This window comes from Enoplosus armatus, chromosome 10 (assembly GCF_043641665.1).
Source record: "Enoplosus armatus isolate fEnoArm2 chromosome 10, fEnoArm2.hap1, whole genome shotgun sequence".
In the NCBI taxonomy this organism is placed as follows: domain Eukaryota; kingdom Metazoa; phylum Chordata; class Actinopteri; order Centrarchiformes; family Enoplosidae; genus Enoplosus; species Enoplosus armatus.
The window spans coordinates 9,571,214-9,586,569 of record NC_092189.1 but is presented as its reverse complement, the minus strand read 5'-3'; the positions used below and the strand labels follow the sequence as shown (position 1 = coordinate 9,586,569).

Genomic DNA, 15,356 nt, shown 5'->3' with positions numbered 1-15,356 from the left:
ATGGAAGGGTCTGACAGTTTAGAGCAGAATGGCAGTGACCAGCCAGAGTCACAGCGCAGAAGGCAGCTGGACCGCCTGGGTAGGGAGGAGGCCTTCTACCAGTTTGTCAACAATCTCAGTGATGAGGACTATCGTCTCATGAGGGACAACAATCTTTTGGGCACCCCAGGTAAAAAAAAAAACATATCTTTAATCTAATTATACTAGTCTTGCGTTTTGTGACTGTAGAAATATTAACATTTGTACAAGCAACTCAAAGGGTAATTCATTTTATTATGAAATAGAGAGGGCTAGGTATCGGTAATCTGTAAATGCTATGAATTCAGAGTGACTTAAAATGGTGCCATGTCACATCACACACTGTCATAAAGTTTCAGCAACTGACCCTACTAACCACGTCTGTAACATAGGATTCAGTCATTTTGAGTTTAGCTTCGCTTCTGTTTTTTGTTACTTTTTATCTATCAATGAATTCCTCAGTCATTTTATCTGCTCACTTTTTGTATCCTTAGTCCGAGCTGTACTGAATTCTATTCCTCCCTTTTGAAACTGTGGTCTGTTGGCTGACAAAAAGGCACAAAAAGTGTTAATATACATTTAGACTAACTTAAATCCAGACATCATTATTAGATTAGTACCCCATGGCTTACTCAAAACTATTATGTACAATGTATGTCAGGCGCTTCACATCGAAAGTCTTCCAGCTGGGCTAATAAGTAGGCTACCGTGTCTCTTGAATAAAGCTGAGATTCAGAACATGCATGTCTGGTCCAGAAAAAGTGAACATGCTCCTGTTACTCACTTTGTAATTAAACCACATTATCTATTCCTGTCACGCTATTGTGTCACGGAAATTATAGTGCAGCCCACCTACTCCAGTGTTATAAGTTGAAAGATTTTTGGATTTAAGTTTTATATTTTGAATATCAGATTTTGAAATATTTTTGGTGTAGAGTGCTTTCAGTTGGTATTACTTCAAAGCTATTGCTCATCACAATTTTTATAAAGGTAAAAAGTGCCTCAGGACAGTTTACAGGCTTGCCTTTGCAAACTTTTCAATCATAATTCAGTTGATGTTATCATCATTTTATCTATTTATGACTTTTGGTGAAATCTTCCTCCATCTTTAGACATAATCTACTTGCCCAATACAATTAGAAGTGATAATAAAAGTTAAGCTTAGGTAGCTACCTCTAGTTTTGGATTTGTCACTATACTCAAAATGCAACATCCTACGGACTACTGAAGACACCCAATCCATCTCTGTCCCAGGACAGTGGAAGTGGGAATGTAAGTTTGGAGCATCCTTTAGCGGAGCACCCTGCAAGGAGAGGGCATTGAATGGACAGCGGCACGCCCTGGTAAGTCTGGAGGTTTTCAGTATTGTCCTGTTGCTGTGTTCAAAGAAAACCAAACAGCTTTATGGGCCAATACAGTACAAAAATGAACACCAATTCTTTACTTTTTTGACACACGTGCAACATTTCTGCAATATAGTACAAGATTTTTACTTTTTCACTTTAGTTCTCTACCTGCCAGATATGTAGCTGTAGAACATTTTTATTTATTTATTGTAGAGAGTTAAGCTTTCAATTCCTCACAGCTACCTGCAATGTCTTTCTCCCAGCTTACATTGGTAGTAAGAGTAGAGAGGAGGAGGGGAACTAAACACCTAATAACCTTGAAGAAAGGAATACGTGGATTGCCAAAAGCTTTTCTTTTTTAGTAATGTACTGTTTTGTTTTATAATGTCTCATTCAGGAGAGGTAACGGAGGATGAGCTGTTTAGTAGACTTCAGCAAATCAAAGATGGTCCAGAACAGCAGAATAACACCCCCAGTGCTGAAAGTGGAGAAGATCCAGTTGGTAAGTTTGACATTTATTTATTTTTTTGACTGATTTACTGTCAAATTCAGGTATTATTTGTCACATATTAACTCTTAATGCTGCTTTTCAGAACCACCGGAAAGCTCTGAGGATCCTCCCAGTGGAGATAGTCTCTTGGACTGGCTGAACACAGTGAGGCGCACAGGCAACACAACTAGAACTGGTCATCGTGGAAACCAGTCATGGCGGGCTGTAAGCCAGACCAACCCAAACAGCGGCGATTTCCGCTTCAGCCTGGAAATCAGTGTGAACCGCAACCTGGCTGAACAGCAAGCAGCTGCTGAAGGGGAGCAGGAGTCTCCAGAAGAGCCTTCAGAGGAGCCTCCAGAGCGGTCTACCGTGGATCCTCCGGAGCAGCCTCCTGAACGGTCTCCGGAGCAGCCTCCTGAGCGATCTCCGGAGCGATCTCCAGAGCAGCCTCCAGAGCAGCCTCCGGAGCAATCTCCGGAGCGGCCTCCTGAGCGGTCTCCGGAGCGGTCTCTGGAGCAGCCTCCTGAGCGGTCTCCGGAGCAGCCTCCTGAGCGGTCTCCGGAGCAGCCTCCTGAGCGATCTCCGCAGCAGCCTCCTGAGCGATCTCCGCAGCAGCCTCCTGAGCGATCTCCGGAGGAGCCTCCTGAGCGATCTCCGGAGGAGCCTCTGGAGAGGTCTCTGGAGGAGCCTCCAGAGGGCCAAGAAGTGGTGGCAAATGCTGAACCACAGGTCCCCATGGAGACAGAAGTGGTGGAAGAACCAGTTGTAGAGGAGTTGGCTGTCATAGTCGAACCAGAGCCTGAACTGGAAGAGATTGTTTCACAGGAGATTTTAGGGGAACCTCCCAGCCCACCTGCTGCCCTGCCGGTACAACCCCCACTTCCTCCTTCTCCACGCAGAGGACAAAGGAGAGCCCGCAGCCGCAGTCCAGAACCACGCAGGACTAGGGCCCGTACAGCCAGGAGCCGCTCCCCGCTCACCTTGGATCAGCTGGATGGTCTCCCTATTCCACGTCATGCTCACAGCTCTCAAGGCCCCAATTCTGCCACCAGTGCTCCCCCTGTGCCTCAAGTGGAGGGCAGTTCTCGGACTCGACAACATGTTCTTTCCAGGCAAAGCACTGCTGACAGTGATGTTCAGTCATCTAGGGCTGGCGCAGAATCGGTTCCAGAGGCCCAAAACCCCGTATCTCAGGAAGGAGAAGTTGCTGGGGGGGAAGGGGGCGCAGCAGGGCGCCGTCCCCCTACTATTATGCTTGATCTACAGGTGCGTCGTGTGCGCCCAGGCGAATATCGCCAAAGAGACAGCATTGCTAGTCGTACCCGCTCGCGCTCCCAGAACTCAAACAACACATTTCTTTATGAGAGTGAGCGTGGTGGATTTCGTAGGACTTTCTCACGCTCTGAGCGTGCTGGTGTGAGGACCTATGTCAGCACAATTCGCATCCCTATCCGAAGAATCTCTGATGCAGGTTTGGGAGAGGCAACCTCAATGGCTCTCCAATCTATGATTCGGCAGATTATGACTGGTTTTGGTGAACTCGGCTACCTCATGGATTCAGACTCTGATTCTTCAGATTCAAACCGTGGAGCCAACACACCTGCGGATCTGGCTGAAGCCCTCAACAACCCAGATGCTACTCCTGCTGCTGCTCCTGCCGCTGCTGCTGATGTTGATGAACCACCTGTGGCTGCTGGAATTAGAGCAAGGACAGCTGAGACTGATATGGATGAGGGCCTTGCCACTGGTCCACCTGCCTCTGGTGGCAGGGCTAGACCTAGACCACCTATTAGCCTAGAGGAGCCCAGCTCACTGCCCTTCTTGCGGCTTGCCCATTTCTTCCTCCTAAATGATGACGACGAGGACCAGCCCCAAGGGCTGACCAAAGAGCAGATTGACAACCTCTCCATGCGCAACTTTGGTGAGAGTGATGCATTGAAGACTTGCAGTGTCTGCATAACAGAATATGCAGAAGGTAACAAGCTACGTAAGCTGCCCTGCTCTCATGAGTACCATGTGCACTGCATTGATCGCTGGCTGTCCGAAAACTCCACTTGCCCCATCTGCCGCAGGGCTGTCCTGGTATCGGCCAACCGAGAGAGTGTGGTGTAGCTCATAAAAGACTGCAGGCCTTTTGTTTCAACCTAAGTATATCCGAAGTCCATAAGAGGCTTTGAGGAAATGTGTCTCCACTGTTGAAATGTATTTCCTTCATACCATTTGTGAGTTTGATCATAATGCAGTCACAGGTTTGATTTGGGGTGCTCCATACAGTTACATCGGGACATATTCAATCTCTAATAAGACTATTATTGCAGTCCAAAGTTAGGCACAAGCAATGCATGCTGTTTGAATCAACCTGTAGTGACCAAGCAGTTTGTTGCATTGCATCAAGCTGTGCACACAAGCAGATCTGTATCTCATAAAGAATCCCCTGGATATAAATGCTGCACACCTGCAGGTAGTTCAGGCACATCTGCTCTTTTGTATTAGCTCCAAAAGTGGCGCCTTATATACCAGAAGTTGGGTATTGGGACAGTTCTTAGTTACACCAGTTCAAAGTATTAGCTGTAAATAAGCTTGTAAAAAATAATTTTGAATCATACTTTGTATCAGTGAATTGATTTTGGATTGTAAATTATCTCATATGAAGATTAGGGTGGTGTTGACCGCAATTACTCTATCAGAGCATCCCTAAATTTGGTGTTGAACAAATAAATTGTATCAGTGTACACATCAGAATTTATTTAAAGGTTGTGATGTCCAAAGGATGTAGGACATTAATTGGTTTGCCATTTACAGTGTGACTTGTACTCTCCCTTTTTGTTCACCTGAATGAAAGAACTACTACTTTTGGAGTGGCTATACCATGCATTGAATGTGTAGAATTGTTTAAAAAAAGACTGTTGTACAGGAATAAGGGAAAAGATAAGTCCAACTCTGTTACTTTTGCAAAGTGCAAGTTTATTTTGGCATCATATAACATCTCTATTTTCTTGATCATTAAGAATGATTGAGTAATATTCATACCAGAAATTAGGGATGTCTCAATATTGGTAGTAGACATTGGGCTGATATCAAGTTGTTGGCATGTGAATTTTCCCAGCTCAAAAATACTATACTAACAGGCATGATGTCAAAAAATTTGAATATAGTTGCTTTTGCTTCCCCCCCCACATGTAAGGACTTTTACTTTTTAATGTACAACAATGATTTCACTATCATTTTGCCCCATCATTCATTAGCTACTGGTCTGACTCTTCATTTTTACACTACCATATTTGGATTATCTTTAATTGTTGACTGATGAATTAAGTTCTATTAAGCACGAGTGAAACAACCAGAAATTGACCTAAAATGAAATGTAGACTTGCCTTCTCAACTCAAGCCAGAATAGATCTCTCTACCTGTAGGTCCACCTCAATGTACAAGTGACAACCTAATTTTATTTATTAATCCAAAGGTCCATTTGTCAGACATTTACCAAGTCTGGGGAGAAAAAAATCCCATCATTGTCCTCCTGTCTTGGCAAGACTCCAGTAGAAAGTGAAGATGCTGGCCCACTGTGCCCTCCTTCTGCCCTCATGAGCAGATACTCCATATCAGTGTGCAATACATGCTAAAGTGAAAGTTGGGGAAATACAAACCATGATATAAATGTATGCTATTGTTAAAAACTGTTGTTAATGGCTAAAATCTTAAATGAAGACTTATTACCTTTTTAAAATGTGTTGAAGTTCATTTTATTTTATTTAGAAGTTCTGTAGGTTTTAATAGCACTGTTGATCAACAGGAACACTGGCTGAAGGAAGAAAAGGGCATCACTATCAATGCCATCCTGTCATGTTTCTTGTTCCACTGTTTGATGTCTTTGCCACACTTAGTACTTCCCTTTACGGGACATAAAAGTTTGAATGCAAGACGTTGTCATTGTTGAATACCATGAACATGTAAATGAAATGTATGTTCCCTCTTAGGCCATACTTTAGTTTCGGCCTTGTTCTGTGACCCATCCAGTGCAGTATGTTAACTGGGTGTTAAATGAAACTAACCGCTGAATTAAACAAGTTGTTAAGCTTCAAAATGCATTGCAGGTACATATGTATGCATTCTGTACAGTCACTGTCCTGTTGGGTCATTTTATTCTGCATCAATATGCACACATTAGTTATCATTACTTCTACCTTATATATTAAACAGTCTAAATATACTTTTATTTCCATGTTTGCATTGATCTGACTGTTCATTGATATTTTCCCCTACCTTTTTATATTTGGACTTCCTTTGTTACTAAAGCTGAGTCTAGCGTGAAGCAACCTAAAGTGAGTAGAGGATGGTTGGCGTTTCCTTCCCATTGGTGTTATTAGCAGTAAAGATCACACCTATCGTGCTTTATATCATATTGTACAAAATTTGTGATGCACTTGACCTCTGACACTTGGGGAAGAAGTGTAATTACTAGTACACCTACTATTGGATTTATGAAAGTCTCCATTCATTCCCAAATGACTACTAAAAAGGATTTCCTTCAGGAATATGATCTTTGCTAGAATAGCAGGTTTTGACAAGATATCCATCAACAAATCCGACGGTTAATGAACTATGAAGGAGTGTTATTTTGTTTAAAATACAACCAGCGACATTCAGTTAACGCTAGTTTAATACTGTCGTTGGTGTTGCAGCATCAGATACTGACATTGGTGAAGTCTGGTACCGTTTTAGTTCAGAAAATGTGTTCTTCTGTTGTCCCATTGAAACGTTACTCGGTGTTATGGCCAGTGTAGTGCCGCAGTTAAAGCTGGTGGAAAACAAGGAAGTATCGGTGACAGACCACGACAAGGATGGCGCTCCGGATAGTTGGGAGTCTGTTGTCGCACTTTCAGACGAACTGTTTCAAGGTAAATGATTTAATTATCTGCCAGTTTAACACAGCTAACCGCTAACGCTTCATCTATCCTCACTCGCGTCTAAGGACTGGAATTGCTCAAATGTAACCGGCAGTTTAGACCTCCCTATAGAGAGGTCGCAACTACGGTTGATAAATTAACGACTTAGAAAACATTGGCTCACGTGATGTAACGCGACTCAATTTACATTTGAAGTCTGAGGGTATTAGTTAGCTAACTCTTTGCTAGGCTACACCGACGTTTTGCTAATGGACATAACTACACATAATTCCACTTTCAGGTGCTGACAGTATGCAGTACATATTCACCACACAGCGGCGCTGTTGACTGAATGAATCAAGCTGTTGAATTAAATTTCAATACCATATGTTCATGTCGACATGTTTTTGTTTTTTTATCCCTAAAATGTATGTGTCCTATCTGTTGTAGACTGTCTCCATCCAAACACTTGGATTTGTCAGGTTCAAAAGAACCTGTCCAGTTATCGTGAGCCACCTGGATCATTTGGTTCTAACAGTAAAAAGTGTGCCAGACACCGTCGACTTTTATACCTCAATCCTCGGCATGGAGGTCATCACTTTCAAGGTATGCAAGGTGCTTTGTACATGTATCATTATTAATATTATTAGGGATGCAACTCACGATTATTTTCATTATCGATTAATCGTTCCTAGATCCCGGTCTTCAAATTGCTTCTTTTGTCCAGCCAACAGTCAAAAACCCAAATACTCTTTATTTAACCATTAGAAGTGACAAAGAAAAACAGCAAATCCTTACATTTAAGAAATTGGAACCAATTAGTTCTTTAATAATCTCAGTAATATTATCAATATACGTTCATGTTTAAGACTGGGATCAGGAAAAGTGAAATACTCTTGTGCTTTTGGTTTGAGAGAACATCCACTAGATGGCAGGCTTTGATCGTGCGTGAGCTGATAGCCTCCCTCTCCACTCAGTGGGATCTTGAGCTTTCAGACACTTCTCAACATGCCATCTCTGCATTTTCCAGGGAAACCGTAAGGCCCTGGGTTTTGGGCAGCAGAAGTTCAACCTTCACCAGCTGGATCAGGAGTTTGAGCCCAAAGCCAAGTATCCAACCTCAGGCTCTGCAGACCTGTGTCTCATCACCAAAACCCCTCTGGCTACAGTAGCTGCACATCTCAAGGTTTTTCGCGCATTTCCTACACACAGTTTTGAATTACTATGCCAGTCTTAATCTTGTAAGGTGGCTACCCTTTTAAAACTACTTGACCTCTAGTCGACTTTGTATGTCACATTTTGTTGCCATTTTAGGATTAAGGTGAGACAGAAATGCTCAGTGTCCATTTCTGTTGTCTCTTCTCCTCTGCAGGTCTGTGGAGTCGAGATAGAGGAGGGTCCGGTGGAGAGGAGTGGAGCTGTGGGGACCATCACCTCTCTTTACTTCAGGGATCCAGACCACAATCTCATCGAAGTGTCAAACTATAACCAGTCAACATCAGAGGGATCTTCTTGAGACGTCTTTGGCCTTGCTTGGCCTCAGTCTGTTGGACCCAGTTTGCACAGTTTCAGCTACGAAGTTGTAACATCAGTTGGCTGTGCAGAGACACTGTTCCTGAGTAGTCCTGCTGACCAGTGGTTGCTATTTTAATTATGCGTCTCTTAATTCAGAATAATAACTGAAAAATTCAACACCTGAAGATGTTGAGCTATATGAGCAAATGGGTACTAATGAAGTTTATGTTTTACTTTGTGAAGAAAAACTGAACACTTAAATAAAAGGTAAAAGGTTCTTCCATGTACTAAAGACTCTGTTATTTCTGCTTTTTGACACAGTTTAAATAACTCTTAAGATCATATTAGCCTTTGCCATTATCTTTTCATATTGTTATTTTCACTGTGGCTATTTAAGCCATTTATTGTTGCAGTATTTCAGTTTTATGGCAAACTGTCAAAGACAGAAAATACCTTCTTTGTCCTTGGTTATGTTGTGGTAGAGCCATTGAGATCATTGTTTTATACTACATAATGTATAAGACTTAATATACAAGAGACTGCACTCATTTACTTCATATATATATACATACGCAAACATATATATGTATATATACAGATATAGATATATAAAGCTGAACAGGATGATTGAGCATGGCTTTGTGTAAATATGCTGAATCTGGCCTGTGTTCTTTATTTTTACAGTATTGAATCATTCTTAAAATTTCCTGCTGCTGGTACACATCATGTTCAGTGCAAAAACAGTACACCGACATAATGAGCTCCACACACTTAGACTACTGAGCATCAGTGTAGCCCAAATATGAGGTCAATAAGTACATATGCCCCCCACAAGGTAATTTCTCAGTATATTCCCGTTTTCAGTTCACAATTCCCGATATTCAAGAGCTAGAGAGACATTTCACCACCCACTCCCCATCAAAGCACAGTCATACCTTTGTTTGTGATCTGTTCACATGTCAGCGACAAGACAACACCACTGATGACCCAGTTATTAACCTGTGTGTGAGAGGCAGTATAGTCTGTATATGAGAGTAAGGTGGGTTATCAGTAACGAGGTGAAGCAGAGGACCATCCTTTCTCCGTTTACTGACTGTAAACCTTAACTCTGGGGCTTACTGGCACCCATCAAAAGCAACCGGTCCAGCCATTGTTGTATGGAAACTCCATCTATGTCACAACTATAGATGTGAAGAGGCTCAAGTCTTTAGACGTCTTGGGTTGCACTGCTATTGTGTCGTCTCATTTGCTGTGGGTGGAGAGAATATGAAAACTGTTATTCATCCTTATTGTGGTTGAATTCCCTCCTTTGTTGTTGAGTGTGTCGCAATACTAAAATCTCCTGGTCATGATACAGGTAAGGGGATATTTTTAGCTTCATATCTTTTGTAGTCATTGCTGTATTTACCATGGGAATGGTTCCTTATGAGAAAACACAGCACAACAACGAAACTCAAAAGTGTCTATCACCTATTCCAAATTTCCTTATCAGTCAAAATGATATAAATCCGTGATGGCTGATTATTATTATTATTATTATTATTATTATTAATAAGACTTTGCATTTATTACTTAGTACACCACATAGGGAAATAGGCTGCTGAGTATGCACAAAAGATCTTTGTTTTCAATTCTAAACCTCTAAAAGTAGATGTACCCTTGATTAACCTCTGAACTATTAGCTGTATAAGGACGAAACTTGGGCTTGAATGTTTTGACACATGAAGAACCTTACACATTTGCTCTTGAGCTCTCTGCTCTAGTAATTCAGAACACATATAGGACATACAGTAGTTGCAAACTAACCTGTGGACCCTTGTGGAAATCTGCTTATAAATTTTGTTCTCTCACCAAGGAAGTAAAAAGTGACCAATGTGACCAAAACAGTCTAGTCTAAATTACTTTAAGACAACTCTCGTCATTTTGGCTCACTCATTTGAGTTAACTGTAATCAATTTCACTTCATGGCCGAACACTGAGCACGGCACAATCTCTGCTGCTTTGTTCATTTTAAACGTTACAGATTCTGCTGTGAACACTCATAACATTCGGTGCTGACCTTTGTTGTTTATCTAAAAGCTGTGGATACAGGAGAACAAACCCTGCTTTTGCACAAAACCTAACTACCTTTTTCCCACAGAGCATAATAGTATAGTATAGTATATAATATTGGTAATGTTCAGTTAAAAATACGTACACAGAGCTTGCACAGTTTTACACAGTTAGTTTAATGTTATCTGCTGATAACAAAGAACCACCTGCTGATTCTCATCATGGGTCCGTCATTTCAAAGGTTCTATAGATACCAAACATTTCCAAAGAATAGTGAATGTATTAGGTTGAATTATGATGTATAAAATACGGTCTTCTCTCTGCAAAATGAGACCAAAGTTAATCAGTTACTACTGTAAATTACTTCCCAAGACCGTCAAACAGTGCAGGTTCTTCTGTTGTATTCTGAACCTAGTTGGGCTGCTTTTAAAATTTGTTCTTCTATTTTTGGCATCGTAAATGAGGAAACTTTCAAGCAAACATACTTTCTTTAATAATAAACTCAACATTTCCTTATTCTTTCTCTTTAGTGATTTATTAACCTTTACAAACACTTTGCAAAGCAAACATACACAGGCCTGCCCAGACAGGGCTAATACGTGCTGGTTTCCTTGTGGCCCATGCTGGACTGAGCTGGGCAGGTGCATTAAACAAAGCCCTGTGTATATTTCTTCCTGTGCAAACTTTTTGCCACACATTAACTTATTAAGGACTACAGGCTGGAATGAGGAAAAAAGCTCTCTTTTCCCAGCACTGCTCCACATGTGTAAGGCTCAGCTGCTTATTTTTATTTGCACTCCAAATGTAAACACTTAAATAGCAAGAATGTTTGTCTTTTATCATGAAAACGGGACTTCAGACAGCTATTTATTCACTGATTAAACTAATGGCAGACAAATGTGCTGTACTTTGTGACTCTCTACAGAATCTTTTCTTCTGGCGAAATACAGTACTTGTATTTTCTCAGAGGAAGAGTATTTTTCTGGGGCCAAAGTGTACATTCATTTCTCAAACCGTTTTCTTCTGTTGTCAATTTCATTTCTCAGACTGTGTTTTTGGGTAGTTTTATTAAAACAAAAACACACAACCAGAAATGCTACATTTGTGTAATGAAATTTTAAAATGTCAAAGATGCATTTACATGTTTACAAGCATTAAACATTTACATTTTTTAAATGATCATTTGGCACAAAACCATGGTAAAGTATTTGGCACTACTCCCTTTTGCATTGTAACTAGATCCTGTTTTACAATTCATATTGACTTCATAATATATTAAAACAAAATGGAAGAATACATTAGATAAATATGTTCTGACATGGCTCAACAGATATTTCAGTATTTGTCAGTACTGGTAAAAGAGATATATCTATTTAGGTAAAAGGTCTTTTAATGTATTTCTTTATTTGTCTGTGAGTGTTCATTGCAGCTGTGAGAGGAGGGCCCTGCAGTCCCCACGTCTGTCCAGCTCCTCCACCACATCAATCAGCCTCTCAACCTTCTCCGAGGTGAGCACTGTCCCTGCGTTGTTTCTGAACTTTTTCCTCAGGCTCTCATTGGTCAGCGGGTTGCGCCAGTGACCGTAGAAGGTGTCACAGCGTCCTTTCAGTATGTCTCCTCCAACGAGTGTCACCTGGATTTCGCCGTACATGCGGTTGAAATTAGCCGGGTTGTCCTGGGGATGCTCCATGCGAATGCGGCTCAGCAGAGCGAGCAGGTCGGGGCGCCCCATGGCAGCGGGTGTGAAGGACTGCACAGTCACCTCGCCATCAAGGAGAGCGCTGCAAGCATTGAACTGGAAGGAGTGGCGTGCCTCATGCTCAGAGTCAGGGAAAGGCCTGTTGATGTACTTTGATTTGGGGACTCTGAGCAGGATGTCCTGGACTTGAGCTGGGGAGACAGTGCCAGGGCCAAACCCCACAAGAAGCTTATGGACTGAGGCTGCAGCATCTGCCACCCAGTGCATCCCCAGATGGGCGGGGAAGCGCTTGAAGCCCATGTCCTGCTCCTCTAGCAGGAACATATGACCGTCATCAGTGGGGGATTCTAAAGGCTGCGGCACATAGTCTTCATAAAAAGCATTGAAGCCAGCCACCCCAGCAACAGCATCCAGGACCAGAGGACTCGCCTCTAGGCCTCGGGAGGCCAGCAGAGCAGCCTCCAGCCCCAAACGTGAGGCATTACCGATGTGGAGGGGTTTAGACTGAGTGGCAGCGTTAGCCATTGGGGCTCCAGATAGAGAAGCAGCTATAGCCAAGGCATGACTGCACCGGGAGTGATCCAGAGACAAGAGGCAAGCACAGGCGGCTGCACTTCCCATGGTCCCCACCACACTGGGAGGGTGAAACCTGGTGATGAGAAAGACAGACAGAGAGACTTTGGTCAGGTGTTTTGGAACTATTTACTCCTGTGACTAAAGGAGCATTTCATATGTGTGCTCTCCTCATCATAGTAATAGCAGAGCTCCTGTGTGGCTACTCTTTTCCATGACACAACTTATTTCAGGGGTGTTAAAGGAAATAGGTTTTTAGTCATTTCAGCATTTGATAAACAAGCAAATAATGTCGTGGGTCATTTGACTTTGCATCAACACTTCTGTCTTTTATTCTCCTCCACATTGCTAATTGTGCTAACACTACCCATAGGGCCTCTGCTGTCCCTGCGACGAATATAATAACACGCCCTTCACAGCTCATTGACACCACTAAGAGACTGCACATTACGCTGCACCTGGCTCCTTGTGAACCACACTGCAGAGATCAGCAAGAGTCAAATATGGATCTCTTTAGACTCATGTGGATCCTTGTTCTCCACGTAGAATACAAATAAATACTCTTCAACAAGGAGCTGTTGAGTGATAGGGAGACCCAGTAAAGTGCAAAACCCACAGCAATTTTGCTATTAGCCTATAAATAACAGCATCTACGTCCACTTTGACTGGTGGTCTGAGGCGTTCACCTTTTGGGGATGTTGTGGGCCTCATTAGAGAACCTCATCAGTCGGCCCTGGATCTCAATGCCGACGTTGAATGCCAGCAGGAAGTCCAGGCCAGTAGGTTTGCTGTTAGCAGGCATCATGTCACTGAGTGCTAACACAGCAGGAAGCACCGCTCCTGAGGGATGAGTGGCAGGGTGCCATGTATCATCAAAGTCCATGGAGTGAGTCTGCAGCAAAAGAAACCCCACATTTTTTTCAATTGTGAATAATAGCACAAAGAGATGCTTTGATATGGAAATCAATTAGAATATTATTGATACATCTTCCATTGCTTCTAGCAAGAACATGACTGTTGTGCTTCATGAAATAACACAGAAGCGAGCTGTAAACAATTTTCATAATTAGCTGCAATTTAGCTCTCTACACCATCTCCTCTCTCTGTGAAGTGGAAAATCCCTTTTATTGCCATAACAAGCTTCAACCACTGGAGGGAAATGCAGGCTGCAGCAATGAGCTTGACATCCCTATGGCTTCTTTAGGAATGGAGGCCAAGCAGTGTTTGCTGACATAATGTTGGAAATTTCTGCAGAAGGGTAATGTGGGTTCAATTCAGTATTTTCATCAACCCCTCCTGTGCTTGGCTGCCCAAACGGAGCCACAGCTGAGTATAAAACAGCTGTTGTTTGGTTGGTGGTAGTGGGGTTTGTGCGTCTGGAATTGTGTGGTGTACTGGGGACATTGTTGACCCATTGGTTCCACTTAATTATACTTACCGCCACTCCATTGACGAAAGCTGCCAGCGTCGGGGAGAGCCTTGTGCCCCTGCGTCCGTACACAGAGCTGATGTCATCAGGAGCATACATGTGCTAAATGGAGTAAACACAGGGACGTTTTTAATATAACGTTGTACAGTCACAGATTGTGTCATCGCTTTGCTTTAAAAAGCTTTGGCATGTCACTCTTCAGCTGAAAGCTGAATAAGTTTCTCTGTAAGTCAAACAGTAATTTAGAGCCAAAGGTCATCAGATATAACCCCCCCCCTGCCTGTTCCCAAGTTATATGACGTAATTCAGTATAATAATACATTTTTTACTAATTTCATCTGTCCACACACAAATGTTGCTCTGACTTATGACTACGGTTTGTATAAGGTCTGTCTCATCGCTTCATATCAGATAAACCTTTTCTCCTCTGTGCCTCACCTGGCAGTGCTGCAGGGCCAGTTCAAACACGTCTGTTGTACTGCCAATCAGACCAACTCCAATGCTGTCCAGCACCATCCTTTTGCTGCGGTGGAGCACCATGGAGGACAAGTGCTGGGGCTTTACTTCACTGATAAATTTCCCATAGCTGGCTGTGACCGTGTCCTCAGGGGCCGGGCGCTTCAAAACTGCAGGTGGAAAGAGCGAAGAACGTAGTGAGTAGAAAGAAGGAAACATGCTGCTTGTAACAGTTGGACCAGAGAGAAATGTGTCTTCTTGTTAAGTTAAGTTTACCTTCCACTGCAGACTTATGCAGCCCTCTCACAGCCCACACTGGTCTAATGGTTTTCTGCAAGACAAAGAGCACAGAATATCTTTACTGACACCTGTAAACCACTAAGTGTAACATTTATTGAATTTCCATAAAATTCTTGTTTTTGTTTCACATCTCAGACCCCAGAGACAGGCTGTGGACACATGCAGTGATTTTCTTTTTCTTTGTCAGACTCAGATCTTATTAAAGCAGCCTTTTAGTGGACTGGCTTCACCATAAAGAATATTACTCAGCCTGTGTGCCTCTTTTGAAAGAGCCATTGTGCTGGTGAGGTGGTGCTGTAACAGGTGTGGTACAGTATGTGTAATCTGCTCAACATTTAACAAGAGCTCTGTTAAATGCTCCCCTATCATGTACTCACAAAAACACCTACACAGCACAAGCTAAATTATGATTTTAGAAGTCCTACACTGGACTGGATGAAGTTCAAAATGTTGTAAGCATACCCAGCAATCTTGAATGAACAAGATGTATGCCCTTTATTACAGCCTGGAGTATGTAGATCCCCATGAATCTAACAGAAACAGGCCTGAAAAAATATATTTAAATGTTTACCTTTAATGTGGAGATCAT

The 15,356-nt window shown here is 42.4% G+C and overlaps 3 protein-coding genes across 4 annotated transcripts; 2 read left to right on the top strand and 1 right to left on the bottom strand.

Moving 5' to 3' along the window:
• On the top strand, nt 1–4,112 carry rlim (ring finger protein, LIM domain interacting). The gene is made up of 3 exons (XM_070913559.1): nt 1–169; nt 1,762–1,866; nt 1,958–4,112. Exons 1-3 carry the CDS (start codon nt 1–3, stop codon nt 3,967–3,969), a joined length of 2,286 nt encoding a protein of 761 aa, XP_070769660.1. The 3' UTR covers nt 3,970–4,112.
• Nucleotides 4,113–6,683: 2,571 nt separating this feature from the next.
• Nucleotides 6,684–8,474, top strand: glod5 (glyoxalase domain containing 5). Its single transcript, XM_070913692.1, has 4 exons — nt 6,684–6,755; nt 7,194–7,349; nt 7,774–7,929; nt 8,116–8,474. Exons 1-4 carry the CDS (start codon nt 6,699–6,701, stop codon nt 8,257–8,259), a joined length of 513 nt encoding a protein of 170 aa, XP_070769793.1. The 5' UTR covers nt 6,684–6,698; the 3' UTR covers nt 8,260–8,474.
• A 3,256-nt stretch (nt 8,475–11,730) lies between these two features.
• irg1l (immunoresponsive gene 1, like) lies at nt 11,731–15,356 on the bottom strand. 2 transcript variants are annotated; one of them, XM_070913693.1, is made up of 6 exons: nt 15,339–15,356; nt 14,740–14,798; nt 14,450–14,639; nt 14,021–14,113; nt 13,269–13,474; nt 11,731–12,658 (listed from the first exon to the last, which is right to left on the bottom strand). In XM_070913693.1, the coding sequence occupies exons 1-6, from the start codon at nt 15,354–15,356 to the stop codon at nt 11,731–11,733; spliced, it is 1,494 nt and encodes a 497-aa protein (XP_070769794.1). The 2 variants fall into 2 exon arrangements, with proteins under 2 accessions (XP_070769794.1, XP_070769795.1); XM_070913694.1 differs by having other exon boundaries at nt 14,450–14,637; nt 14,744–14,798.